The 25,442-nt window shown below is 64.3% G+C and overlaps 2 protein-coding genes across 6 annotated transcripts; one reads left to right on the top strand and one right to left on the bottom strand.

Annotated features, from left to right (window-relative positions):
- Positions 1-83: 83 nt before the first annotated feature.
- BOP1 (BOP1 ribosomal biogenesis factor) lies at positions 84-25,433 on the top strand. Of its 2 annotated transcripts, XM_047842505.1 has the most exons (16): positions 84-240; positions 1,342-1,542; positions 11,820-11,900; positions 22,498-22,652; positions 22,730-22,847; positions 22,926-23,027; positions 23,105-23,317; positions 23,405-23,566; positions 23,664-23,744; positions 23,815-23,884; positions 23,968-24,100; positions 24,193-24,373; positions 24,480-24,768; positions 24,847-24,931; positions 25,012-25,119; positions 25,216-25,433. In XM_047842505.1, exons 1-16 carry the CDS (start codon positions 145-147, stop codon positions 25,367-25,369), a joined length of 2,229 nt encoding a protein of 742 aa, XP_047698461.1. In that variant the 5' UTR covers positions 84-144; the 3' UTR covers positions 25,370-25,433. The 2 variants fall into 2 exon arrangements, with proteins under 2 accessions (XP_047698461.1, XP_047698460.1); XM_047842504.1 differs by having other exon boundaries at positions 22,730-23,027.
- Positions 18,998-22,502, bottom strand: SCX (scleraxis bHLH transcription factor). Of its 4 annotated transcripts, none has more exons than XM_047842506.1 (3): positions 20,273-22,502; positions 19,436-19,488; positions 18,998-19,316 (listed from the first exon to the last, which is right to left on the bottom strand). In XM_047842506.1, exons 1-3 carry the CDS (start codon positions 20,843-20,845, stop codon positions 19,043-19,045), a joined length of 900 nt encoding a protein of 299 aa, XP_047698462.1. In that variant the 5' UTR covers positions 20,846-22,502; the 3' UTR covers positions 18,998-19,042. The 4 variants fall into 4 exon arrangements, 3 of the variants coding, with proteins under 3 accessions (XP_047698462.1, XP_047698465.1, XP_047698464.1); XR_007148612.1 differs by having other exon boundaries at positions 19,221-19,316; positions 19,436-19,541; XM_047842509.1 differs by lacking the exon at positions 19,436-19,488 and having other exon boundaries at positions 19,132-19,316.
- Positions 25,434-25,442: the final 9 nt, after the last annotated feature.

Below are 25,442 nucleotides of genomic sequence, written 5' to 3'. Positions count from 1 at the left end.
GCCCGCTGGCCCCGCCCCGCCCCACCAATCGGCCCGGGCGGGGCGGGACCGGCCGCGCCCCCTGACCCCGCAGGCCCCGCCCCCAGTCCCCACGCTGCCGGCGCTGCCGGAAGTGGCGGCGCGGGTCCGGACGAGCCGGGTAGCATGGCGGGTGCTCGGGGCGCGGGGCGTGCGGCGGCCACTGGGACGCGGCCTGGGAAGCGGCCGTCGGAGCCCGAGCCGGAGTTGGAGCCGGAGGAGGTGACAGCGGGGACGGGGACGGGGCCGGGCGGCGGGTCGGGCGGCGGGGTCGGGCGGCGGGGCCTGTGGCCGCACGTGGTGGCTCTTCGGCACACGGCGAGGCCGCCCGGCGCGCTGCGGGCCCGGGGATGCGAGAAAGAAGGGGCCGTCTGTCCCCTGCTGGAGGTGGCCTCGTGGCGAGCGTCCTTGGGCAGCAAGCACCTGCGCAGGGGGTGGCTGGAGTGGGAGGCGGAGTAGAGGTGGCATCTGTGCAGCAGCCTCTCAGACCCTTTGAATTATGCGTCCTGCCGTTGTGTAAATATCTACACATCTACACGGCGCTTAATGCGATAGGCGTATTCTGAAGGTAAGAGACGGGATTGAAAGAGCCTGCCTGGAACCCAGGGTTTACTGCATTGGACATGATTTTAAGTGGACTCACGGCCACGCCTGCTGTCCAGCTAACCCCAGGTCGGTTGCGTGATGTCATTACATCTGGGTTGTAGAAAGTGTTAGGAGGCATGTACAGGTCAGCCTTTCTCAACCGACCCCACTTAGCTGTGTCATCAGGCTCCCCCATCACCTGGTCGGGTGCCCTCCTGCCCTACCAGGACGTAGCTGTGGGCACCAGACTTGGTTGCTTCCACCGCCTGGTCCGTACTTCGAGGAGCTGTTTGCCTTTGCGGTATTTGTTTGCTGTCATCACTGTGCACCTGAGTAAACGCCAGAGGTAGACGGTGCGGTGAGCTGTAGCAGGGTCGTGTCCGTGGTAACTAGGTCGCGTTCCGTGGGGTAACTTTTATGTGTCCAAGAAGGTGAGGGAGTTGCAAACTGTTAAGAAATAGCGAGTCCGCGACTCTGTGCTTAAGTGCTTCCTCAAGGTGTACGATTTCCTGTTTGTTCAACCTTTTCTGGTAAAGGCAGTGACCAGGTCACGAACTGTATGCCGTGTCCTGCAGAGTTAGGGATGAGATGCTGTCTGATGAGCAGAGCTCTGCTGAAGAAGCCTGAGGGCTGTGGCCTTGGAGGCTGGCCACACAGAGCCAGCGGTCAGCAAGCAGGGCGCCTGGTGGGCGGAGGGTGGGTTGGACACCTGGCTGTCACCAACACTGCTTCTTGCAGACCGCCCTCGTCTCCGCGTCGGCTGCCAGCCTCCGGGATGGCAGTGATTCTGGCCTGTCTGAGAGCGAGGAGAGCGTGTTCTCAGGCCTGCAGGATTCCGGCAGCGACAGCAGTGAGGATGACCCAGCCGAGGGAGAGGATGGGGCCAGCGGTGATGACAGCCACAGCAGGATGGAGGAGACCTCTGGGCAGCAAGTGCAGGTGGGTGAGTGAGGAGCCTCCTGGTGGGCCCTTCTGGCATGAAGGTGGCCAGGAAAGAAAGCGACCCCCAGGCCTCGGGCTCTCAGCGTCCTCACTGCTGTTTTCGAGCTTCCTGGTTGGAGCTGGAGCGCTCTGAGTCGGGTGCTGTTTTTCACAGTTATGCGCTCTGTTCTCAGGAACTCGAAAAGTCCACCTCCCTGGGCCTCCCCCTCAGATGATTCTGACGTCACCTTTCCATAGGACTCAGCCCTCTCTGCTAGACTCAGTCGTAGCCTGGGTTTCCCAGGGGCAAAGCCTGAGGTGGGGATTCATGCGCAAGAGACTGTCTGGCGGGGAGCTCCCAGGACACACATGAGGGAGCCGGCCCGACAGGAGCGCCGTTCCACTCGAGCCTGGCCCCAGAGGGCCTTGCCGGTTGACGCTTCGGCATCGTGCCCACCCATGTGGTGATGGGGAAGGGGTACTTCAGCTCTTGTCTCAAGCGAGAAAAATGAGAGAAAAGCTTAAACTAAAATATAACATTAGCTGTTTGGAGTGTTTTAGTTACTGGTTTTAAAAGTTTATTTATTTATTTTGAGAGAGCGACTATCACAAGTGGGCTCCCTGCTGTCAGCACTGAGCCCCAGGTGGGGCTCGAACTCACGACCCTGAGATCAGGACCTGAGCCGAAATCAAGAGTCAGACACTCAACGGACAGCCACCCTGGCGCCCCTGGAATGTTGTAGAAAGTAGTTTAGAACTATATTTCCAGTGGGTCTGGTGTTCTGGAAGTTACAACTTTGAGTCATACAGAAGTCCACCCCCATAATAGAAACCAAAAAGCCGTGCTTGTCCTGTTTCCTGGGAAGAAAAGATTTAAAGTCACATTTCAACCTTCCACTCGCTCAAGCCTTAGTTGTAATGCTGGTGTGCAGGGAGAGATGTGTTTACTGTACTGACCATGGTTTGTAGGGTGATGGCCAACGATTTTTCCCTCTTTTTAACTTTATAAAATTATAAAATAGGGGCGCCTGGGTGGCTCCGTCCGTTAAGCATCTGACTTTTGCTCGGGTCATGATCTCATGGTTCGTGAGTTCAAGCCCAGTTTGGGGCTCTGTGCTGACAGCGTGGAGCCTGCCCCAGATCCCCTGTCCCCTCTCTCCCTGCCCCTCCCCTGTTTGAGCATTGTGCATGTCCTCTCTCAAAGATATATAAACATTTGAAAATATTACAAGATACACTTTCTTGACAAAAATTGAATGTTTTCTCAGCACTGTTCGGTACAGAGCAGGAGTTCTCATTCCCTGCCTTTGCTGTGGTTCGTGACCACAGCTAACAGTTTCATCACCTTCCCGTGTCTTTTCTCCTCCTTTTAAAATTAAGGGTTCACACACTGACATATTTATTTAATTTAATTAATTAACGTATTTTTTAAGCAGGTTACACACCCAACGTGGGGCTTGAACTCATGACCCTGAGATCAAGTCACATGCTCTACAGATAGAGCCAGCTAGGTACCCCAATTTTTTTTTTTTGAAAAAAAATTTTTTAAAGTGTATTTTTACTTGAGGGAGGGAGGGAAAGAGAGAGAGAGAGGGAGCCCATGCGCATGCAAGTTGGGGAGGGGCAGAGAGAGAAGGAAAGAGGATCCAAATTAGGCTCCGTGCTTACAGCACAGAGCCTGACGCAGGGCTCGAACTCAACCGTGAGATCATCAACTAAGCTGAAGTCAGATGATTAACCGACGGAGCCACCCGGGCGTCCCCCCATTTTTTTTTTTTTTTTTTTTTTTTTTTTACAAAGGGTTTTTTGTCTTTGTTTATAAACAGAATTTCAAAAGTAATTTTTAAAAGTTAAATAACTGGGGCGCCTGGGTGGCGCAGTCGGTTAAGCGTCCGACTTCAGCCGGGTCACGATCTCGCGGTCCGGGAGTTCGAGCCCCGCGTCAGGCTCTGGGCTGATGGCTCAGAGCCTGGAGCCTGTTTCCGATTCTGTGTCTCCCTCTCTCTCTGCCCCTCCCCTGTTCATGCTCTGTCTCTCTCTGTCCCAAAAATAAATAAACGTTGAAAAAAAAAATTAAAAAAAAAAAAAGTTAAATAACTTTTGGGGCACTTGGCTGACTCAGTCAATAGAGAGCACACAGTCTTGATCTAGGTCCTGAGTTCAAGCCCTGTGTTGGGTGTGGAGCCTGCCTAAAAAAAATTAAGTAACTTTTTTAATAAACATTTCTTTCTTTTTCTTTTTTTTTTTTAACCTTTATTAATTTTTGAGAGAGAATGTGAGCGGGGGTTGGCGGGGGCAGAGAGAGGGAGACACAGAATCTGAAGCAGGCTCTGGGCTCTGAGCTGTCAGCACAGAGCCCGACGTGGGGCTCGAGCCCATGAAAGCGAGTTGATGACCTGAAGTCAGGTCAGGCAAATGAAGTCAGACACTCAAATGACTGAACTGCCCGGGCGCCCCTTTAATGGAAATTTTTTTTTAAGTTCTCTAAATGAGGTAACAGTGCAGGTACCTCAAGAGGATGTCCAGGGGGTCTGATGGAAGGGGCGCATTCTGCGTGTGCCCACGCTCCGTCCCTTCTGAGCTGCTGGGCACGTGCTTGTCCACATGGGTCCTTCTCAGGTTTCTGTGCCAATGTGGCCGGGTGTTCCCTGCAGGGCCGCCTTCTCGGTCTGCTTGCCGGGCCATCCAGCAGGGACTGAGGCCACAGCCCAGGAGAGAGCAGATGCCTTCCCTTGTCAGAAGGTGGGGCGCAGCCCTCCGTCCGGGGGAGCTGGCTCTGCGGCAGCCTGGCCTGCCCCCCACTTGAAGCCGGGACCGGGGCCCCTCCAGTGTGTGCCGTGCAGGGGCGGCTTCAGGACTTCACCCTCCTCGTCTCCTGCCTGGGAGGTGTCCCTCCTTCCTGCTCACGCCCAGGCCATAAGGCCATCCCTGTCTCTTGTGGGCAGTCCTGGACACGAGACCCACGAGCCATGAGCAGTTCTGAGTCCCACACACACCCTGGATGGCCACCTCAGGGTCCTGCCCTGCCCTGTGCCAGTCAGTGTTCACATCTCTGGCTTTTTTATGCTTTCATTGAGGGGTACAGGTGGCCTGTATTGGAGCACTTCCTGTTCTAATCACAGTTGTCACGCTTAGGTTTGAACTCCTCGAGGCAGAGAGAGGGGATTGAGGTGTGGGGGGAGTGTTCTCTCGCTTAGTGGAAATCTCTCTGTCTCTCCTTTTTTCCACCTGTTCCTCAAGCCTTTCACACCCATCCACCTGGTTGAGCTGGTTCCCCCTCCGCGTTTTCTGCCCACACCCCCTCTTTGGATGGTCTGAGCCCCGTCTGCAGCACGTAGCCTCGTGGCCAGAAACTGAGCCAGCAGCCAATCACCGCTTCCCGTGTGTTCCTATCTGCCCGAACGTGGCCGTATGGGGCATCCAGAGTGGCCCCCATGACAGCCCCGGTCAGGCCTGCACTCCACCGTCTGAAGCCCTATGATGGTGGCTGGGTCAAGGTCCTCTCGGGGTTTCACCTGCTGTAGCTAGGGGCCTGCTACCTGTCACACCATGGAGGCTTTTGTCAAGATGTCCACCTGTCTTGACAAGGTGTTCCTGCCACCCGCACGGGCCATCAACCCAAGACCCACTTCCGTTGAGCAGCTTCTAGAATCGGTGTCCCTACCACTGTCAGCTCTATGGGCCCCTGCCAGCAGTGACGCCAGCTTCTGCTCGTGTCTTTGCCGGGTGTCCCAGCTTTTTAACAGGAAGCCCCAGTGTTCTCTGGCTTCTGGCCGTGGCCGCCTCTGTGGTCTTGCAAACAGTGGCTGTAGGTGAGCTGCTTGCCAGGTCGAAGTGGCGTTTTCCCAGGGACCCACTCCAGCTTGTACGACCAAGCACAATGTTCTTCCGCTCTCCCTCCCGCTCCGGTGCCTCCTCCCTGGGGCTTGGTTCTTCCTAGGTGCTGACGGCCACTGTGCCGTGAGGCTTTGCAGTAACTTCTCTGCCCGCTGCGTGCTCCCGTCTGTGACTTGGCTCCCGTCGCCGTTTCTTCCGCTTCCTGTACACAAGCTGTCTCCAGGCTCCCCCCACTTCCAAGGAAGCAGGTGGCCACACTGCTTCACGTGTCTGAAGGGCATCCTGCCTCATTGTCAGGCTGCGTTCTGATGTCACATCAAGGACACACATCCTGGGGCAGAGGCCAGCAGGAAATAGGTGCTAATTGTGGGTACGGTCCTCTGGGCTTTTCCGACTGTCTCTGATGCCCCCTGGCCCAGACACACCGATCAAGTGACGCAGGCTGCCGAGTACCTGTGCAGGCGGGGGCTGCCGTATTTGCCTAATGGTTCTGGGAGGTATGGGGCTGATAGGTCATTGTCCGGGGACCCTGCCCCATAAGTCCGTCCACGGGTTCCACGTGTGGCTGCCACAGGCCATCCCGGGCAGGCCACGCACATCCTGCTGGGACCCTCCACACGTGATCGTGGATGGCCAAGTGGTCACAGGCATGTTCTCTGGAGACTGCCCTGAGTGTCCACCTTCCTTTCCCATGGGGAGAGATGGGGTTACGTGGCCCAGGTGCTCAGGGTCACCCACTTCGGTGTCTGGCTGCCCTGGGTGCCACCATCGGCGAGCTCCTCCTCCACTTCCTCCTGGGGGTTTGGTGGCCGTGCAGATGTGTCCACTACTTTGTTAGGGTTGCGTGGAATATGTGACGTGCATGGAAGGGACACAGCAGAGCGCTCGCTCGGGAGCTCCTGAGGGTCGTTCCTCCCGCCCTGCCCTGCCTTCTGCTCCTGCACGAGGGTGAGGACTGTTTCCGGTCCCTGGGTCTCTCCAGGGTGTTCTTCGCACATCCAGGCGCCCGTTGGTGTCGTGTCTGATGGCTTCCTAACCGCCGTCTTCTGGCCTGCTCTTCTCTCTGTCTCAGGACCACCCTCGCGCGCGGTGCCTGCAGCGTGCACGGGCCGCCGGTGGGTGGGCACTTGTGACCTTGTGCTGTCCCGGTGGTCTTGCGATGCTTCCCTCATTTGCTTGCACGTGCAAGCAGGTTTTCGGATACGTTCCGGGAAGCATCTCTGGGGCAAAGGCCGATGCGTTTTTAGCGGAAGGAAAGTGTGCTATTTGAACTCGCCACACCCCCCGAGGCACCTGTTTCCCATCCCGCTGAGACCGTGCGTGGTGAAACCTCAGTGTTTTCTTACTCTAATACGTGGAAAGTGGCCTCGTGTTGCACTGTGATTTTTTTTCTTAAGTTGGGAACGAGGCATCTTTTCCTGTGTTTCTGGGAGCATGGTTCCGGCTGTGTGCCCCCCAAGACACAGTTTCCATCACTGTCCTATTTCTCGAAGGTCAGGCTCTGCAGGCCCCACTTCTGTTCCCCTTCACGTGGGTCAGGGAGTGCCACGCGGACCCCTGGCGTTGGGGGCCTTGCATCCCCTCCCCGAGCCCCGCCCTCTGCTCCCCACGGGCTCCAGCTCAAGGCCGAGGTGGGGCCCAGCCCCTGCCCCTCACTCTGTGCACGGCGCGTCTGCAAGCCTGCCCCAGCCGGACAGTCCTCGGCACACACGTCACTGAAGGAGGCTGTAGAGGGGCCCCGTGCTGCGTGTTCCCTGTGTGCCGGGTGTCACCTCTGCCCCACCCCCCCCCCGCCCAGCTTCTCCCTGGCTCTCGGCCGCCTGCCTGCGTCCCTCCTGTGTCCACTCTCAGGCATGGGGAGCTTCCTCAGGCTCCCCCCATCCCCAGCACGCCGACCCCTGCCCTCCCTGTTCCCGGATCCCTGGCTTCCTGCTTGGCAGGCAGGAGCGTGCTCCCTTGCCGGCGTCCTCCCCAGCAGCTCTCTGCGGTCCCCTGGGAAAGGTGAGGTCTTCGTGCTGCTTCTGGACTACTTGTGTTGAGTGGATTTGTGTATTGAAAGTCGTCTTACCCTTTTGTGCTTGTTTAGGACCCATTTTTCCTCCTTGTTGTGTTTACTTGGGTCCTTATTTACGTGGGGTTTTCCTACTTTGTTTTCTTTTGTTCAGAAGTTCCCATTGTTGGCTCATTAGTCTGCTCACCGCATTCAAGAATGTGACCATACAAGTGATCGTGCCTGTGAGTAGTGTTCTGTAGGTATTTCAGGAAGAGTTCTGCCTGTTGTGTGCTGCAGACCTGCGGGCAGAAGGGGCCCGCCTGGGTCTTGGCACCGGTGGAGCTGTGGCTTGTGGGAGGCAGCTGGGGGCACATCCGATGACTGTCACCAGCTAGTTAATGGAGCGCCTACCATAGGAGCGAGGATGCGGCCCCGTGGGGGAGGGGAGGCAGTGGTTCCTCCACCTGCCCTGCCACCTCCAGGCATGACACATTCTGTGGCACTCTCATTTCTGGGGATCAGAGTTCAGGCAGGGTGAGGAGCTGTCGTGTCCGGGTGACATCGTCAGTGGGATTGGGGGGGTCCCACAGCCTCCCTCAGCCGTGTCCCTCCAGGGTTCTGGTATGTTCTGTCTAGCAGGACCATCAGTCATCACACCCCTCGTTTGGGGGGCTCAGATGAGGGTCCTGAGGAAGAAATCTGGGGCCTCTCCACTCGTGTCCAGGCTGGGGCAACCTGCATGATGGGCACTCACTGGGCAAGTCTGCCTGCCCGTCTGGGACGTCCCCACCGTCGGGGCTCTGAAGACAGGCTGTCTGTTATATGGGGCAGATGTGCAGGAGCTTCATGGTGTGGATCCAGAACTCATGCATTGTCAGTCGGGGCTGCTCTCCTCGGACAGGTGAGCCGGCCACAAGCCCACTCAGATTTGGGGAGGGGGCACGTAGACTGCCCCTTGGTGGGAGGAAAGTCAAAGATTTACAGCTATGGTTTGGAACAGCTACAGCGTCCACCCCCGCCATCCCTCTCGGACCCTTACCTCGTGGCCGTGTTGGCCGTGGCCTCGGCCCGAGGGTCTCGTGTGAATCAGGTCTAGGTGCCGGCAGGTCCTTGGCCTCCTCCCCTGCGGCCACGTGCAGCGGTGGCTTCGAGTCCCACTCAGTTTTTCTGTTGTAAATGGGGAAGCGGGTCGCCCTGCGTGGTCAGCGGTCTCTGGTGTCCTGATGTTGGCCAGGCAAGGGCAACCATCGCCTTGTGCTGGGCTGGGTCCTGCTCCGGGACATGACCCTGGCCCCGAGTCTCCCTCCTTTTTCTCTGAGAAATGAGGGGTGTTCTTATCTCACGTTCTCTCTGGCCTTGGCGGGCCCTGGTGGTGCATGTTCTCTAACATGTGTACCTCCTTGGCGTCAGTCCGTGCTCCTGGTCAGACTGGCATGTGCGCAGACGGGCGTGTGCACGGAGCTCTTCGACCCTGGCCCTTCCCTGAGCTGGGCCCTGAGGAGGCTCCACAGCAGCGAGGGCCAGTCCGGAGGGTCTGCGGATCAGGTTCTTGGAGGCTCCTTTGTGCACGGGGTCTTTGCTCCTCCCCTGGGTCGCTGAGAACATGTGTTACCAGTAGCGCTCTGGATGTGACCCCTGCTCCGAGGTTTCAGGGACACTCCCGAGCCTGGCACACCTCCTGTGGACCTTCAGGGTGTGGTGGCTGCTGTTTCCTTTCTTCTGAGTCTCTTGACAGCACCCTCTTGTGAGCAGTCCTGCCCGGGACCCCGCAGGGAGGGCCGTGCAGGGAGCAAAGTTTCAGCTTGGCTGACCTAGTCTGAGCCAGCGCAGCCCGCGTCGGGAGGTCGGGGAGCCTGTGTTGTCACCTGCGTGCTTGGCGGTGGCAGTGGGGTGTGGCCGGGCTGGGTCTGTTGCAGCTGCAATGAGATGCCATTTGGGCTGCCAGAACCCCTTCGGGGCCCCTGCCTCGGTCTTCACGGTGTGTTACAGTCTTGGGGGTGGGTAGAGAAGCAGGAGCGAGTTCCCCTGAGGACCAGGTCCAGAGGCCGCCCAGGATTCGGGGACACGGCCTGACCCGGGCTCCCAGTGCTGTCTGCCCCGTGGCCCTTCACCCAGGGGTGCCCGCCGCTTGTTCTGCTCCGAGGTGGTCCCGGCCTGCTGCCCAGCTGTCGACACGGCCTCCCTCTCCCTAGTGCTCGGCGTGCCCTTGCGTGCCTCTGGCCCTGCCTGGACACTGGCCCCCGGACTGCCTGCCTGCTGCTGGCCTCTTTGCTGATGCCCCACAGTTCCTCGCGCCACTGTACACGGGTCTGCCCTTCGCTCCTGCTGTGCCCTGGTCGGGGGGGCGCTCGTCGACAGAAGGCTGCCTCTCTCTGTCTCCACCAGTGTGTCCAATGTGGGCACATTGAGGGGGCAGTGCCACGCAGGGCTGAGCCTGTCTTGAGGTGGGTGCTCGTGTCCTGCAGACGGTGTGGGTCTGGGCAGACCCCGACCTCCTGGATTCTGTGCCTGAGGACCAGGGGTCTCCGACGCTGGCAGTCAGGGCTGCGCCGAGTGAGAGACAGGAGGCAAGGGTGGTGGGGCCCCCGTTCTTGGGTTCGCGTCCTTTCGTGTTTCACGTTCCTTTTAAGTTGTCTTTTAAAATTTTCCTTTTCCTGAATGCCCAGCAAAGGGTCTCCAGGCTGTGAAGGGGTCGCTCCCGGAGCCGCCCCTGGATCCTGGAGCTGGGCTGCGCCCGCGCCTCTGCTGCCCCCTGGTGGCCACCGTGCTGCCTGCAGCACCACTTCTGGAGAGAGACCAAGGAGGGCTGGGGGTCCAGCTCTTTTGTGTGGGAACTTGCTGCCCGCTGCTGGGGTGCCCCTCCTTGCCGGGTCCGGCCTGTCTCTGGCTCCCTGCGCCCCCTCCTTGCCGGGGACCGGCCTGTCTCTGGCTCCCTGTGCCTGCACGCTTGCCCGGGGCGCTGGCCACACCCAGCACAGGACGATGTGGGGTGCGCTGGAGGACAAGGGGACCCCATGACCATGGCCTGAGGCGCAGGCGATGTAGGGCTCTGCAGGGTTCAGTGCTGCTGGAGAGCATCAGCAGGCCTGGTGCTGTGGGCGGCCGTGGAGCCTGGCCGGGGCCGCCACCGTGGACCTGCTGGCCGTGGCCTGGCATTGGGGGCACTTGCTGAGGAGGCCTGGTGCCCGGCCCTGAGCCTGGGGCAGGTGTGCCCCCGGGCCGCTGCTGCAGGTGGAGCTCCCTTTGGGCAAGGATGGGAGGAGAGCTCTGGGCCCTCCCTGCCCCCCACCCACGGCCCGCACCCATCAGGCGGCGCTGACCCACTTTTAGCGGGCACGGCTCCCACAGCGCGTGCAGCATGGGGAGCGGGGTGGGGGAGACATGGAAACCGAATCCCGCCTTGTTCCTGGCCTGGAGAAAAACTTAGTCTCCCACCCTCCTTATACTGAGGGAAAAAACAGGCGAGAGGAAGAGCCGCCTCGCAGGCCCTTGGCTCTTGCCCGGTCAGGGGGAGCGGGGCTCTGGCGGGGGTGCCGCGCTCGGGGGCTCCTGCTCCAGAGTACTTTACTGCGCCCAGGAGTGAGAGGTAGGGCTGTTTTCCCCATCAGTCCTGGTTCCGGTACACCCGATCCCCCCACCCCGTGAGGGAAGGATCTGTTTTCCAGGTTAGGGTGTGAACGTTCAGTGGCGCCCACTCACTGACCTGGTGGACCGGGGTCAGCCTGGGGCCGTGGACACGTGGGTGGGGTGGGTGCCAGAGGGCTGTGTCCCCCGCAGCGTTCTGCAGGTTAGGGGGCGCCTCTCTCTCAGCTGCTGCAGACCGGAGGCCGCCTTGGGAGAAGGGTCTTGCCCTAGGAGTGAGCCGGCTGTGGCCTCGTGACCACCAGCAGCAGGTGCCACAGGCCTGCCTCCAGAGCGGCTGGCCTGGGTGTGGGTAACCCCCCTGCCCTGCCCTCACTTGCTGCCCCCGAGTGGCCTCTCCCACCTTGCCCCTGGACCCTGGGCTCTCCTGAACCTGGCAGGCCCGGGTAGGGGCTGTCGGGCCAGGAGCCCTGCAGCCGGTTTTTTCGTTAACTGGTGCGGGGGTGGCCAGGCCCTCAGCTGGTGGCTTTGTTGCTGACTGTTCCTTTTCCGGTCTGGCACCAGGTGTCAGCCCTTCCCTGGGGTCCTTCCTTGGAGGAACTTGAATGTAGTGACGGGGCTGGCCCTTGACAGGACCCCAGGTGAGGCCCGTGAGGCCTGCTTAGACCTGGGGTGACCCTGATCTTGTCTTGAGGCCCAGGGCCAGGTTGGAACTGCCTAGAGATTGGGGGCGGCGGGAACCTCAGCCTCAGCATCAGCAAGAGGGATGGTTTGTTCCCGAGCCTCCAGTCCCAAGGAGGGGCCAAGGGACTTCAGGCCTGGGCTCTGTCCGAGGTCAGAGGGCATCACATCCTGACATAACAATTGTCCCTTCTCTCTACAGGCTGGCATCCCTTCCCCAAGGACAGAGGTGGCGAGCGCGAAGGGCTTCGAAGAGTACGCGGAAGACAGCTCTGATGAGGAGGTGCGGGCTGGGCTTGCCTCCTCCCCAGGGGGGCTGTGCTGTGCTGGGTACAGAGGAGTCAGGCCACAGTGAGGGGCCCCACTCGTGGTTTGGGAGAGCGATTTTGGGGTCAGGACACCTGTCTGCAGGAGGGTGAGTGTGTGTGGGATCACTAGGAAAGGAGGAAGGGTGGATGTGATGCGGTGGACCCCCAGGTGTGTCTGTGGGGCGGCCCCTGATGCTGGGGTCCCCCGTGCGCTCTGCGGAGGCTGTGCTTGTGCTCTCGGTGGGCACGGAGAGGGTTGGGGCAAGGGTGGCTTCTGTCGCACCAGCTGGCCTGTGCTGGGCCTCGGGGGGTGACGGGTCTGGGTGCTGAGGGCAGGAGGTGGGTGGCCTTTGGGTGTTCCGCCCCCGCTCTCCTCGGTGTCCTCGAGGAGTGGCCTGATGTGGCTCCAGTGAATCCGGTCGCTCCTTCACGTTTGTCGTCTGAAGGGACAAGCGTGGCGGTGGGCAAGTGGTGCCCAGTCTGGCGTCCGGAGGCCCCGGTGTGTGGGCCAGAGGCTCAGCTCCCTGGACCTGCCTGACGTGGGAGGGCTGGAGGCTGAGGAGCTCTGAGCCCGGAGGTGGCCATCTCCTCCTGCCTGTCCCCTCCCACGTGTGTCCCAGTCACCGGCAGGGCTGTGGCCCCGCGCCTCCCAGGGCCCCGGTGGGCGCCCAGGTGTGTGCCTCTTTGGAGCTGCAGGGGGATGGCTTTGGCGCATGGCTTGCAGGGACAGCGGCCCTCCAGAGCTGCCTGTCAGGGGCTGTCCCGGGGCCTGGGGAGGCACGCGCCCCCTCCCCTGTTCGGCCTCCACCCCCACCCTCACGCTCTCTTGGCAGCGGCTGCAGGAGCCTTGGCTGCCCGCCCGATCTGGCCTCTGTGCGTTTAGAGAACAGAGACAAAACAAAATAAATTGGTTTCCTGGCCGGAGCAGCGGGCGCACACGGTGAGGGGGGGCCAGCGCAGTGCGGCTCCCTGCCTGTCTCCCCCCTCCCAGGGGCTCTGGCTGTCGGCAGCCACATCCTGTCGGCTACTTTTTTATATTTGGTATTTTGAGAAATCGATGATGGTTGTAAATGGAGTGCAGAGGCGGGGGAGGGGCCTCGGCCTGCCCACAGGGAGGCGCTCCTCCCGGCCCGGCCTGCGGGGGCCGCTTCCTCTGGCGATGACTATCCCATATGTGTGAGTGACAGGAGGGGGCCCGATGCCCGCCTTCCTGAGCTCTGCCAGCACAGCCGGCCTGCGGCTCGAGGGGGCGGCAGAGCCCAGCCTTCAGGAGCCGCGCCAGGCCCGGCGGACGCTTCCCTGAGCAGCACGTGTGCCTGGGGTGCTCCGGGTCCTTCCGTGCTGGCTTTGTGGGTGTCTCTGCCATCCTGGCAAAGCGGGGTGGGCTTCAGGGAACAGGCCTGGGGGCCAGGCGGCGAGGGGTCCCGTCGGGCACCTGAACAGACCCGGCGCAGAGCATAGGGCTCGGGGGCCGCCGTCCGGGCACGTTCCTGGTGTCAGAGCTACACCTTCTCCCTGCAGCGTGCTTAGAGGTGGTCGGCACCGGGTGGACCCCACTCGGGCTCTGGCCGGCGGCAGAGGCATCCTCACGGGTTTCGTGCTCCTGGGAGAGAGAATCTTCTTGGATGCTGCTGTGCGGTGGCCACACCTGGAGTCCCTTCCCCTGGGCCCCGCCCCGCCCCACCCCTGGGTCTGGATCTGAGACCTGAGCTGGTGTGTGCTGGGGCTTCTGGACCCTCTGACTGCTGGCCTCGGCTTTGGGGAGCCCCCCACCCCAGATGCTCACTGATGAGTGGCAGTCTACCCTCGTGGGATGGTCTGAGTCCTGTTTCCGTACGTTTGCCCTCCTCGGTCCCCCAGACTCACATCCCAAGCCACGTTGGGGCCCAAGTCCCCTGGACGTGCCGCTGGGTCTGGCGGGGGGCCTGGAGTGGGGGGAGCCCGGAGCAGCCGCGGGCTGTGTCCACCCCACCCCCACACGTCCACCTCACTCCTCTCCCACGGCACCGCACCTCACAGACGTGATCTCATCCAGCCGCCGGACCCGGGGGAGGTGGGGCGGGGTGGGGGGAGGGGGCCGGCGGCCTTCGCGGCATCGGGGCCCCTCTTTGTTCCGAGCAGCTGGGAGAAACTGAGGCCGGCAAGAGGTGAGAAGTGAGGGGTGGCTGTTGAACTCTGGCCAGGGAGACCGGGAGGCATCCACCTCATCCCAGTCCCTGAGCCCCAGGGCCTGACCCCCTCCTGTCCACCGTGGGACCCTCCTGTGCCCGGAGAGACCTCCGCGGCGGGCGGGGGCCGGGCTGCAGCCCTGGCCGGCTCCGCGGCGCCCTGGCCTCCAAGTAACTTGGGATCCCGCGGGGACGAGCCCAGGCCTGTCTGCATCCAGAGCCCGCGATCCCCTCTGCTCTCTCGCCAAACGGCCGTTAATGGCTTCTCCCAGCTACTGAACCGGCAGCTGCCTCCAGCGCTGGCGGCCTCCCGCTCCTCCCGGGGCCGCCGCCCCGCCCATCCTGGCCGCCCGCGCGCTCCGAGCGCTTGCGTCGCTGCTGGCAGCGGGAGCCTGTCGGCTCAGGTTTCGGGCTGTTTGTGGAGAGCGCCCGGCGCTCAGCCTGCTCGTGTCGGCCTGACACCCCCACAGCCGGCCCGCAAGCGGGGCCGCCGGCCAGGCTCTGGTCTGTCCCTTCCCGCCGGTCTGACCCACGGCCTTGCAGGTGGTGGCCACAGGGTGCACTGGGTGTGACGGCTGTGACCGCAGAGTGCCCCTCGGTGCCTCTGCCCGGCTCCGCCTCTGAGCCAGGCCTGCGGTGCCCGGTCGGAGGCACGCCCTCCTCTCCCCAGTGCTGCCCCCCCTTCCCCCCCTCCTCCGTGCTGCCTCCTTCCTCAGGAGAGAGGATTCCCTCCCGGGGGTGGGGGCGGGGGCGGGGGCAGTGAGGAGCACGCAGTGGCTGAAGTAGCTGTCCCTTAAGAGGGATGTGGTACGTGTCCAGGGATAGCCCCGGGGTCTCTCAGTGCGGGGCCCGTGTGGCCGCTGGCAGGTGAAGGGGGGGCTGATTCAGAGCCACGACACGTGGGTGGTGGAGGCCCCGGCCTGTTGCTCGTGCCCACTTGGAGCCAGTTTCCTTGGCAGCAGGAACCCAGCGGGGCAGGTGGGTGGGAGAGTGCCTGGAGGGACCTGAGGGTTTGCCCTGGGGCTGGAGGTGTGGCTGCTGGCTTGTGGAGGGAAAGGTGGTGGTGGGGGGGGGTAGTGACTGCAGAGGGGGCTGGGGACAGGGGCCACAGGTAGGGGCTGGCTGTGTGCAGGCAGTGCTTGGGGCTGAGGTGAGTCCTCCGGGGTAAGATTCTGGAGCTCGCTGGAGATGGGACGGGGGTAGGTGTGGAGCTCTGGGGACCATCCTGAAGCAGCAGCAGCTCTTTGAATAGTGGGTCTTGGAACGGGGTCTCCACCACTCAGCCGGGGGCCCCGAGCCTGGGCCCACACGCAGCACTCCAGAGGGGTTTCTGGGAGCGCTTGCCTGCAGGTAGTCAAGAGTCCGAGGGCCCCAGGTGGGACTGCTCACTGCACCTTGATCAGCCCCAGGAGAGGGGCAGGTGGGTGGGGGTCTGGGGTAGCCCAGGACCTGGGAGCTGGGGCAGCTTCGGCACCCTCTGCCCATCGCGTGGACCCCGTGGGGGCCAGGCAGTGGGCCGGAGGCCTCTGTGCTAGCACGTGATGGCTCGGGCGGGCCTGGCCGGCAGCACTTTCGAGAGGGACGGGCAGATGGGGGTGATGGTGTCTGGGGTCGGCTTCTGCGGAGGCGCCCTGCTACCTGGGTTAGCAAATGTGAGTGGCGGTCTGATGGAGGAGGTTTGGGAAGGTGGCTCCGAGCTCCCTGCTGGGGTCTCCTCACCTGGCTTTGGCCTTTGGGGCGGGAAGAGGCCAAGTAGGACCTGGCTTTCTTCCCTTTGGCTCGTGAACCAGGACTCATCCTGCTGGAACCTTCGATGGGTTCCGAGGCAGCAGGTGAGCCTGGGGCACACAGCCCGGCCTCCTCTGCCCGGTGCTCTGACAGAGATTAAACACCATGGAGGAGCGAGGAGAGGCCGAGGCTCAGGAAGGCTGAGTGGTGCTCAGAGACAGGCGGGAGCTTCGTGCAGGGGGAGCGGAGCGAACACTGCCGGCATTGTAATCGGAGAGGGGCAAGGGAAAAGAGAGAGCCTGAGCGAGGGCGGCTGACCCCACGCTCCCAGGGGACAGGTGGGAGAGGCAGAACGAGGAGAGAGTGAAGGATTCCAGAGGTGGGCCGGCTTCCTCTCTCGCAGACAGACACGGGAGGGAGGTGGGCAGCCGGCCAGCGCCCTACCTGCAGTTCCAATCTGCGGTCCTGACAGCTGCAGCCACTTTGGGGAGGGGGAGGGGAGGGGCTCCTCGAGAGCGGAAAAATCCCAGCCGACACATCAGCCAGTTGTTGCTTGCCGCTTGTGTCCGGTGCAGTCTGGGGGGTGGGGTCCCCCGCTGGCCTCATCCCACAGGCTTTTGTGCTTGGGGCACAGAGGCTCCCCCCCCCCCCCCAGGAGAGCACGGGGGTGTCTGTGTCCTCAGCCTGTACTCCGAGCTCGGTGCCTGACCTGGAGGGGTTGGTAGGTGCTTGCCCCCGCGGGGTCACATGTGCTTCCTGGCAGCCCACAGGTGCTGAGCAGGGTGGGGGCCGGCTGGCCTGCGGGCTGAGGCCTGGTGATGAATCATGTGGTGCCGCCAGCAGCTCATTCCCCCGGCCGGGGACAGGGAGCTGACAGCCGGGGCCGATCAGAGTGTTTCCAGCCCAGCTTGGCCCACAGAGGCGGCTGCTGGCCCAGGGCGCGGGCTCGGCCCCTCCTTTCCAGCTGTCTCTGGGGCGCGCACGCAGGGAACCCGGGGTCTTTGTCCCTCTCAGTGGACGACGACGAGGCTGGCCTTCTGGGAGGGAGGCAGGGCCTGCAGCGGGCACAGAGCACCTGCCGCCCCAGCCCAGCCGCCGTAGTAGCTGAGCGGACTCCGGTGGGGCTGCTGGGCTCGGGCCCTGGCTGGCCCGCCACCCCCGCCACCCGCCCCCCCCGTCTGGTTTGAATTTCTGGAGCAGTGAAGGGTGACGGAGCGCTCCTCCCCCGCCCCTCCGCTCTCTCCTGTTGGCTGGCGGGCCAGGCCCTCGCCGCCGCCGCCGCTGCTACCGGTGCAGCTCGGGGAGCGCCGGGCCCACTGCCCAGGCCCGAGTCGGCCAAGCTGCAGCCACTGTTGGAGTCACAGGGCCTGCCGTGGAGAGCTGGGCCTGTGCGCCCTGGGCCCTGACGGGCTGGGTCTCTGGGGACCATCCTTCTGTCTTCTCCCACCCGTTTTCCGGATTCGGAAGACCCCCCGCAGGGTCCTCCTGACACCCCGTCAGCTCTGGGGCTCGGGGTCCCCTCCGTTTGTGCTCTCGGCCTCGTGTGTGGGTGCGGCACTGCGCTGTGGTCGCAAGGTGGGCGCCCGCTCGGGTACTCGTCATCTTGGGGGGCTTCATGAGGGGGGTCTGCGGCCCCCATCCAGGCTCGGGTGTGGAGATGTGATTCTAGCAGGGGAGGGGCAGGTGGGCCATGCCCCCTCCCCCCACCCCCACAGAACCGCACCCGGTGCCCGGTGAAGCAGGGGGGTGAGCACAAAGATCCTGGGGTGCACCTGCCTCCCTGGACACCTCCCCCAGGTCCCGCCTGGGAGGAGAGGGGATGCCTCTCTCAGCCCCCCATCTGGACCCCCGTGTCTCCGGCCTGGGTCCTGGCTCCCCAGGCAGGCGGGTGGGGTGGGGGCTTCTGCAGTGACCCGGCTTGCCCTCTCCCTCCTTCCTCTGGCCAGCTGTAGGCTCCTGCAGGATTAAGGAAAGGAAATTTGGGGTTGGGTTTCTCTCCGAGTGGAACCTGCCGTGGTGACTTTTTATCCTGTTATATTTCTATCACGTTGGACAGAGCTCCCCTCTAGCCCTTAATGGCTCTGGCTTTGAGAATTTCCTCCAGAATTACTCCACCACTTCCTGCTTTGCAGGTCCCCGGAGCCCCTCTGTGCAGAGGAGGGGGCCAGCTCTGGGCCTGCCCTGTTGGGGTGCCCACGTGGGCCTTAGCACCTGGCCTCTCCCCGGGGCCCGGGGGAGTGTGTCAGTGGGGGCCCCTGAGCCTGTGCTGAGGGCTGGGAGGGCCCAGGGCCGACACCTGGCGCCCTCGGCCATTCCCTACCCCGTCTGGCCGGAAGTCAGGCTGCTGGCCCGCCTGGCCAGCGTGGGGGAGGTGGCTCGTGGAAGGCCGCCCCCTGCCTTTCTTCTGTGCTGTGCCAGCAGAGCTGGAGCCACTAAACCGTAATTGTCACCTGCAGGATTTTAATGGTCAGCCAGCTGTGCACAGCTCGGGGAGGGGGCCTGAAATCGCCCTCCTCACAGGCAGGTGGGGCCTTTGGAGGAGCTCGGCGGAGCAGGGTGGTGGGCGGCCAGGGTTCCTTTCCGTGTGAGCAGCGCTGCAAGTGGCTGGGTGTAGGGCTGGGGGAGCCAGGGCAGCCCCCGCAGGGGTGGGCACCCCGGGGTGCCTGCAGATGGGTGCCATCTGGCCCGCACCCTTAGGCCCGCCGGGGCTCGGAGACCCGCTCCAACGGCAGTGCCCCTCACTCAGCCTCTTGGCTGAGTGTCCACTTTTTGGGTCTCCGTGGCAAAGGGTGAGGCTCCAAGGCTTGGCATGGTTGTGCTGCCGGCCCTGGATTCCTCACCCCTGCAGGGGAGGTGTGGGCACCAGGCAGGCCCTGGGAGTGGAGGCCGGACTGCTTGGTCCCTTGCCGTGGGGCAGTGGGCTCCCTCTCTCCTTTCCTAGCCTTGCTCTCCCCCACCCGTCTCCTTCAGCCACCAGGCCGGGAGGAGGTACCTCGCTGTGCTCAGGCCTGGGAGGGACGGCCCAGCCCCTGGAAGGTGGACGCCTTCCCTGGGAGCTGGTGCCTCTGGGCCCAGGGAGGATGGGGCATGAAGAGACCGCCCTGAGAGCTGGGAGTGTGGTCTTGGGCTGGGCTCAGGCTGGATTCTGAACCTTCCAGAAAACAGTGCTTCCACGGTTGGACGATATTGTTTTGTTTTTAATTATACAAAGTTTCCAGACTTTATATTATCATATCAAAGACACAAAATACCAGCACGTAGTGACCAGAAGAAAACCCAGGTAGGAAGCCAGCACAGAAGGTTCCGGTGGACCTGGGCCAGCTGGGCCAGTGCAGAGTCCTGCCGCCGCTTGTCCGTCCATTGGCCCCAGAGGAGCCTGAGGCGCCCTCACAGGAGGCCTGTGCCTGAGTCGGGTCCACGGGGGGGCTCTCTGTGGAGAGCCCAGCGGCGTCGCCTCTAACTCCGAATTGTAGTCTTTCTGTCTCGGTCCTTGCTCTGCAGAGGGGAGGGGGTGGTGTCAGGGCCCGGGTGGAGACCCAGTGCCAGCCCGCGCCCGGGCTTCCCCGCTGGGTGCTGTCTCGGGTGGCGGGTGCTGCACCCCCTTCCGCGCTCACCCCGGCGTCCCCGTGCACTTTGGGGAAGAGAGCACGGTGCTGCACAGCCGAAACTGTAAAATTAAGTTTCCCAGATGTTCAGGCCCCAGGAGCTCACGCGTGCCGTCTGGAGAGGAAATGGGGATCGGGAAAAGCCGCGCCGCGTTTTCTCCCTGCTCACCCTGCTTTTCCGGTGCCACCGAGCGCAGCAGCAGCAGCTGTAAATCACAGCCGGCCAGCGCTCCCGCAACGTGCCCCTCTCCCCCAGCCTGTCTGCAGACCCCACAGCCACAGGGAGGTCTGAGTGGGCAGCCCCAGGGGCGTGGGCCAGGGCCGGAGGAGAGGCAGCAGGTGCCCGATAAGCCTTAGGCCGGCGCCAGGGGCTGTGGCAGGGCCAACGGATTAGGGGGGTGATGTCCCCTTCCTTCGGGGACAGGGTGGGTGGCCAGAGTCGCTTGAACTCTGCTCTGGTCCCAGCCTCTTCCAGTTTTAGTGGCCTCCCTGCTTCGTAGACTGCCGCTTCCCCCCCATCCCCCCACCTGACCCTGGGTGGCCCTCTTCGGTCCCCGTGGGAACCTGTGGCCCTGGGGGGGGGGGCGGGGAAGGCCCAAGAAGGTCCAGCCCTGCCTGCTCCAGCTGGGCCCTTGCTGTGCTCCTCCCTCCCCGGGGCCCTGGGGCACAGTAGGTCACAGGTGTGGCCGGGGGTGGGTGGGGATGGAGGGGGGGGGGGCGCTCTGCCTGCCTCTGGCCCCACTCTCTGCCCAACAGGTGTGGGTAGTAGGTAGGGTCCTACAGAAGCAGGGGCCACCACATCCTCCTCGCCTCTCTTCCCACGGATGCCCGGTGGGCGACACTCACCAACTTTCTCTGGTTGCTGAGGCAGAAGGTACAGATCTGTTTGGGCTGGGCGTTCTCGCCGTCGCGGGTGGGGGGTGGTGGGGGCGGCGGCGGGGGGCTGCCGGGGCGCGCAGCGTGGAAGAAGGCAGGCCCCGAGTGGCACGGCTGCCCGTCGCCGCAGGCCTCGCCCACCAGCAGCACGTTGCCCAGGTGCGAGATGTAGCTGGAGGCCAGGCGCAGCGTCTCGATCTTGGAGAGCTTGCGGTCGGCCGGCTCCGTGGGGATGAGCGTGCGCAGAGCCGTGAAGGCCGTGTTCACGCTGTTGGTGCGGTCCCGCTCGCGCGCGTTCGCCGTGTGCCGCTGCCGGGGCTCGCGGCCCGGCCGCCCCCCGGGCCCCGGGGCGCCGCCCCCCGCCCGCCTGCCCCCGGCCCGCCTCCGGGTGCCCTGGAGGCCGCAGCGCGCCGCGTGCACGCGGCAGGGCTTCTCGTCGGAGCCCGAGCTCTCGCTGCCACGGTCCTCGTCCTCCGACAGCGGGCTCACCTCGGGGTACAGGTAGCGGCCGGGCGGCGCCGAGCGCAGCATGGCGAAGGACATGGGGCCGGCGGGCGCGCCGTCAGCTCCGCCTTGCGCAGCGCATGCCGCCAGCCGCGCGGCCGCCCGGGGGGCCGGGGAGGCGCGGGTCTCGGTGGCCCGCGGTGGCGGCTGCGGCGCCGCGCGCACGTGTGCGTCCCGGGCTGGAGCTGGGCCGCGGGCCGGGCCTTTATAGTGGCGGCGGCCCCTCCCCCGCGCCGGCCCGCCCTCCTCCCCGCCTCCCAGCCCCCGGAGGCCGCACGGAGCAGGGGCCCTCGTCCCTCTGCCTTCTCGCGCCACGCTGAAGAAGCCTGGAGCATCTCGCTTCCTCTGGGGACGCGGGGAAGCGGGAATCCCCTGATGGGTGGTACCAGGGCCCTGCAGCTCCCTCCCTCTCCCTCAGCCGGGGGTGGGGGGGGGGGGGTGGGGAGGTGGGCAGGAGTGGGTCACAAGTGGGACCCATGACCCAGGCTGGTCTTCTCCCCTGGCACGATCAAGTTAACTCAGATGCCCTGGCCCTGGTGCCTGGCCACACCCTGTTTGTCTCTCCCTCCTGTGTACGCTTGAGCCTTTTGTGCCAGGCAGAGTGGGGAGGGGGTACAGAGGAGCCCTGAGGGGTGGAGTCGTGTGTGGGGTCACCCAGTGGCACACATTGTGGCGTCAGCTCTACTCTCTGCCCGGGACCCTCCTCTTTCCCAGCTCCTGCCTGTATCCCTGCTCTGGGAACACCCCCACCCCCACCCCCACCCCCACCCCGCCATTGCCGTTTTGCATGCTCCGGGGTGTGTTCAATACAGGGATGGCCGCATGGACTGGAATTGGGCCTGTGTAGAGTGGGAGCCCCCCCCTCCTGTGCAGAGGAGGACAGGGGCACGGGGGTGTGCCTGGAAGATGGGCTTGCTGGGAGGGGAGTACACAAGTCGGCAGGGCTGGGCTGGGCAGGTGCAGATGGGGAGAGCCCGGGGCGGGGGGGGGGGGGGGTCCTGTGCCCCTTGCAAGGGGCCTTTGGGCTCCCTGCTGTGCTCAGTCTCATCTGGGCCCCTCCCCCTGTGGCCACTGTTCAGGAAGCGGCCGCCTGGGCAGCAGTCTCCGTGCTGGGCGGAGGGAGGGTGGTGGCTGGCAGGGGCCTCGACCAGGAATGTGTGTCCAGGAATGTGGCTGCTCTGGGATGGGGGGGGGGGGGGGCGGCGGGCAGCACCGGGGAGGGTTGCAGGGGGGGGGGTCCCTGAATGTCTGCAGGGCAGAAGGCAGTGGTTTCTCCCTCCCCTTGGAGTGGGTTGTGGGGTCTTCCCTGAGTCCCTGCCCGTGGCTACCCGTTTTTGCCTAAGGCCCCCACCAGGGGAGGGAGCCCATGGGCGATGAGGTCACCCTTGTCTGTGGCTGCCCAGAGTCCTGGCCAAGGAATCCAGGGGGGAGGCTCTGGGGTTGGCACCACTTCAGTGGAAAATGTGAAGGTACAGCTCCGGCGCCTCTGAGGGCCAGTCAGGGGGGCGGTGGGGGACAGCACTGGCCGCCGTGCCACGTCACACCCCAGGGAGAGGGCCTGTGTCAGGGCGCCTGGGGACTGTCCCCCCGGCCTCCTTAGGGACCCACCCTTGCCTGAGACTCGGGGAGCTTGAAGGGAGGGGTGGGCACGGTGGGTGCCCGGTGCCGACGCGCTGGCCTGCTGCCCCCAGGACATCCGGAACACGGTGGGCAATGTGCCCCTGGAGTGGTACGGGGGCTTCCCCCACGTGGGCTATGACCTGGACGGCAGGCGCATCTACAAGCCCCTGCGTACCCGTGACGAGCTGGACCAGTTCCTGGACAAAATGGACGACCCGGATTACTGGTGAGCAGGCTCGGGGCAGGGCCTGTGGGGTCAGGGCAGGGGGGCCCGGAGCTTGGCTCTGACAGGTGGCTCCCCAGGCGCACGGTGCAGGACCGGACGACGGGTCACGATGTGCGGCTGACGGACGAGCAGGTGGCCCTGGTGCGGCGGCTGCAGAGCGGCCAGTTTGGGGACGTGAGCTTCGACCCGTATGAGGTAGGTGGCGGCAGCTCGCCCTGGGTGTCCGGGGCGGCTGCAGGGCCCCGGCCCACACATCTGTGTCTGTTCCTCCAGCCTGCCGTGGACTTCTTCAGCGGGGACCTGATGGTCCACCCAGTGACCAACCGTCCCGCTGACAAGCGCAGCTTCATCCCGTCCCTGGTGGAGAAGGAGAAGGTGGGTCCAGCGCTGCATCCGGGGCTGTGCGCCCCTACGCCCCCCGTGCCCCGAGCCGACCCGGTCTGCCCTTGCAGGTGTCTCGCATGGTGCACGCCATCAAGATGGGCTGGATCCAGCCTCGCCGGCCCCAGGACCCCACGCCCAGCTTCTATGACCTGTGGGCGCAGGAAGACCCCGACGCCGTGCTGGGCCGGCACAAGATGCACGTGCCCGCTCCGAAGCTGGCCCTACCCGGCCACGCGGAGTCCTACAACCCGCCTCCAGAGTACCTGCTCAGTGAAGACGAGGTGGGCCTCGCGCCACGGGGGGTGGGGGTGGGGGGCACCGGGCCCCGTCCCTGGCCCCGAGCTCCCAGCTCACCCCTGTCTCCGCAGCGTCTGGCGTGGGAGCAGCAGGAGCCGGGCGAGAGGAGGCTCAACTTCCTGCCATACAGGTTCCCGAGCCTGCGGGCTGTACCCGCGTACGGCCGCTTCATCCAGGAACGGTTCGAGCGCTGCCTTGACCTCTACCTGTGCCCACGGCAGCGCAAGATGAGGGTATGTGGGCGGGGGGGGGGGGGGGGGGGGGGGGAAGGTGCGCCCGGGCAGGGGCACAGGACGTGGGGATGGGGTGACTGTTCGCTCTCCTATCCAGGTGAACGTGGACCCAGAAGACCTCATCCCTAAACTGCCGAGGCCGCGGGACCTGCAGCCTTTCCCCACGTGCCAGGCCCTGGTAGGCTGTCGGGCGGGTGGGGGAGTGCGTGCGTGGGTGCGTCCGTCTCCTTACTCCTCCTCCTCTGTAGGTCTACAGGGGCCACAGCGACCTTGTCCGCTGCCTTAGCGTATCCCCGGAGGGCCAGTGGCTGGCTTCAGGTGAGCCTGAGGTGGGGGCACTCCCAGCTTGGGGGGCCGGGGTGGGAGGACCAGGTGGCGAAGGCCTTGTTTGCTGCGTCCAGGCTCCGACGATGGCTCCGTGCGGCTCTGGGAGGTGGCTACCGCCCGCTGCATGAGGACCGTGCCCGTGGGGGGCGTGGTGAGGAGCATCGCCTGGAACCCTCACCCTACCCTCTGCCTGGTGGCCGTGGCAGTGTAAGTGCGAAGCCCCGGGGGGCGCCGGGGGGGGGGGGGGGCGGCGGGCACGGGCCCGAGCCTCAGGGGCTGTGTGTCACTCTGGCCTGCAGAGAGGACTCGGTGTTGCTACTGAATCCGGCCCTGGGGGACCGGCTAGTGGTGGGCGGCACGGACCAGCTGCTGAGCACCTTCGTCCCGCCCCAGGAGCCCGCCGTGCAGCCTGCCAGCTGGCTGGAGGCCTCGGAGGAGGAGCGCCAGAGGGGCCTGCGGCTGCGCGTCTCCCACGGCAAGGTGTGGGGGCTGCAGGGTCAGGATGGGCAGGGCGGGGGGGGGGGGTGGGGGGTGGGGAAGCGGTGGTGGCCGGGGGACCCAGCTCAGCCAGTGTCGCTTCCTGCAGCCAGTGACGCAGGTGACGTGGCACGGGCGTGGGGACTACATGGCCGTGGTGCTGGCCGCCGCCGGCCACACACAGGTGCTGATCCATCAGCTGAGCCGGCGCCGCAGCCAGAGCCCCTTCCGCCGCAGCCACGGACAGGTGCAGCGGGTGGCCTTCCACCCTGTCCGCCCCTTCCTGCTGGTGGCTTCCCAGCGTGGCGTCCGCCTTTACCACCTGCTGCGCCAGGAGCTCACCAAGAAGCTGAGACCGAACTGCAAATGGGTGTCCAGCCTGGCGGTGCACCCCGCAGGTGAGGGCGTTGTTGGGGGGGGGGGTGTTGGGGGGGAGCGTGCACCCCGCAGGTCCTCACGACCCCATCTGCTCCCAGGGGACAACGTCATCTGTGGCAGCTATGACAGCAAGCTGGTGTGGTTCGACCTGGACCTTTCCAGCGAGCCGTACAGGGTACTGAGGTGAGGCGCCTATGCGGATGTGGGTGCTGGCCTGTCCCTCCCCTGCCCTAGCTTGCCCTCACCCAGCCCCCGCCCTGCAGGCACCACAAGAAGGCCCTGAGGGCTGTGGCCTTCCATGCCCGGTACCCGCTCTTCGCATCTGGCTCCGACGACGGGAGCATCATCGTCTGCCATGGGATGGTGTACAAGTGAGTGCTGGACCTGCCCCCCCCCCCCCCCAAACCCCCCCCCCCGGCCTGGGGGCTGCGCTTCCCTGACCCGAGTCCCTCTCCCCTCCCCCACAGTGATCTGCTGCAGAACCCACTGCTGGTGCCTGTGAAGGTGCTGCGGGGGCACACGCTGACCCGAGACCTGGGCGTTCTGGACGTGGCCTTCCACCCCACCCAGCCGTGGGTCTTCTCCTCCGGGGCCGACGGCACTGTCCGCCTCTTCACCTAGGCCACCCTGCGTCCCCAGGCGCACGTGTGTTCGGGACCCTTAATAGAGGTGTTCTCCCTGCTGACCAGTGGTG

The sequence above is a fragment of the Prionailurus viverrinus genome, chromosome F2, assembly GCF_022837055.1.
Source record: "Prionailurus viverrinus isolate Anna chromosome F2, UM_Priviv_1.0, whole genome shotgun sequence".
NCBI classification, from domain to species: Eukaryota; Metazoa; Chordata; class Mammalia; order Carnivora; family Felidae; genus Prionailurus; species Prionailurus viverrinus.
The sequence above is the reverse complement of the archived record's forward strand: the minus strand, read 5'-3'. Positions and strand labels throughout refer to the sequence as shown.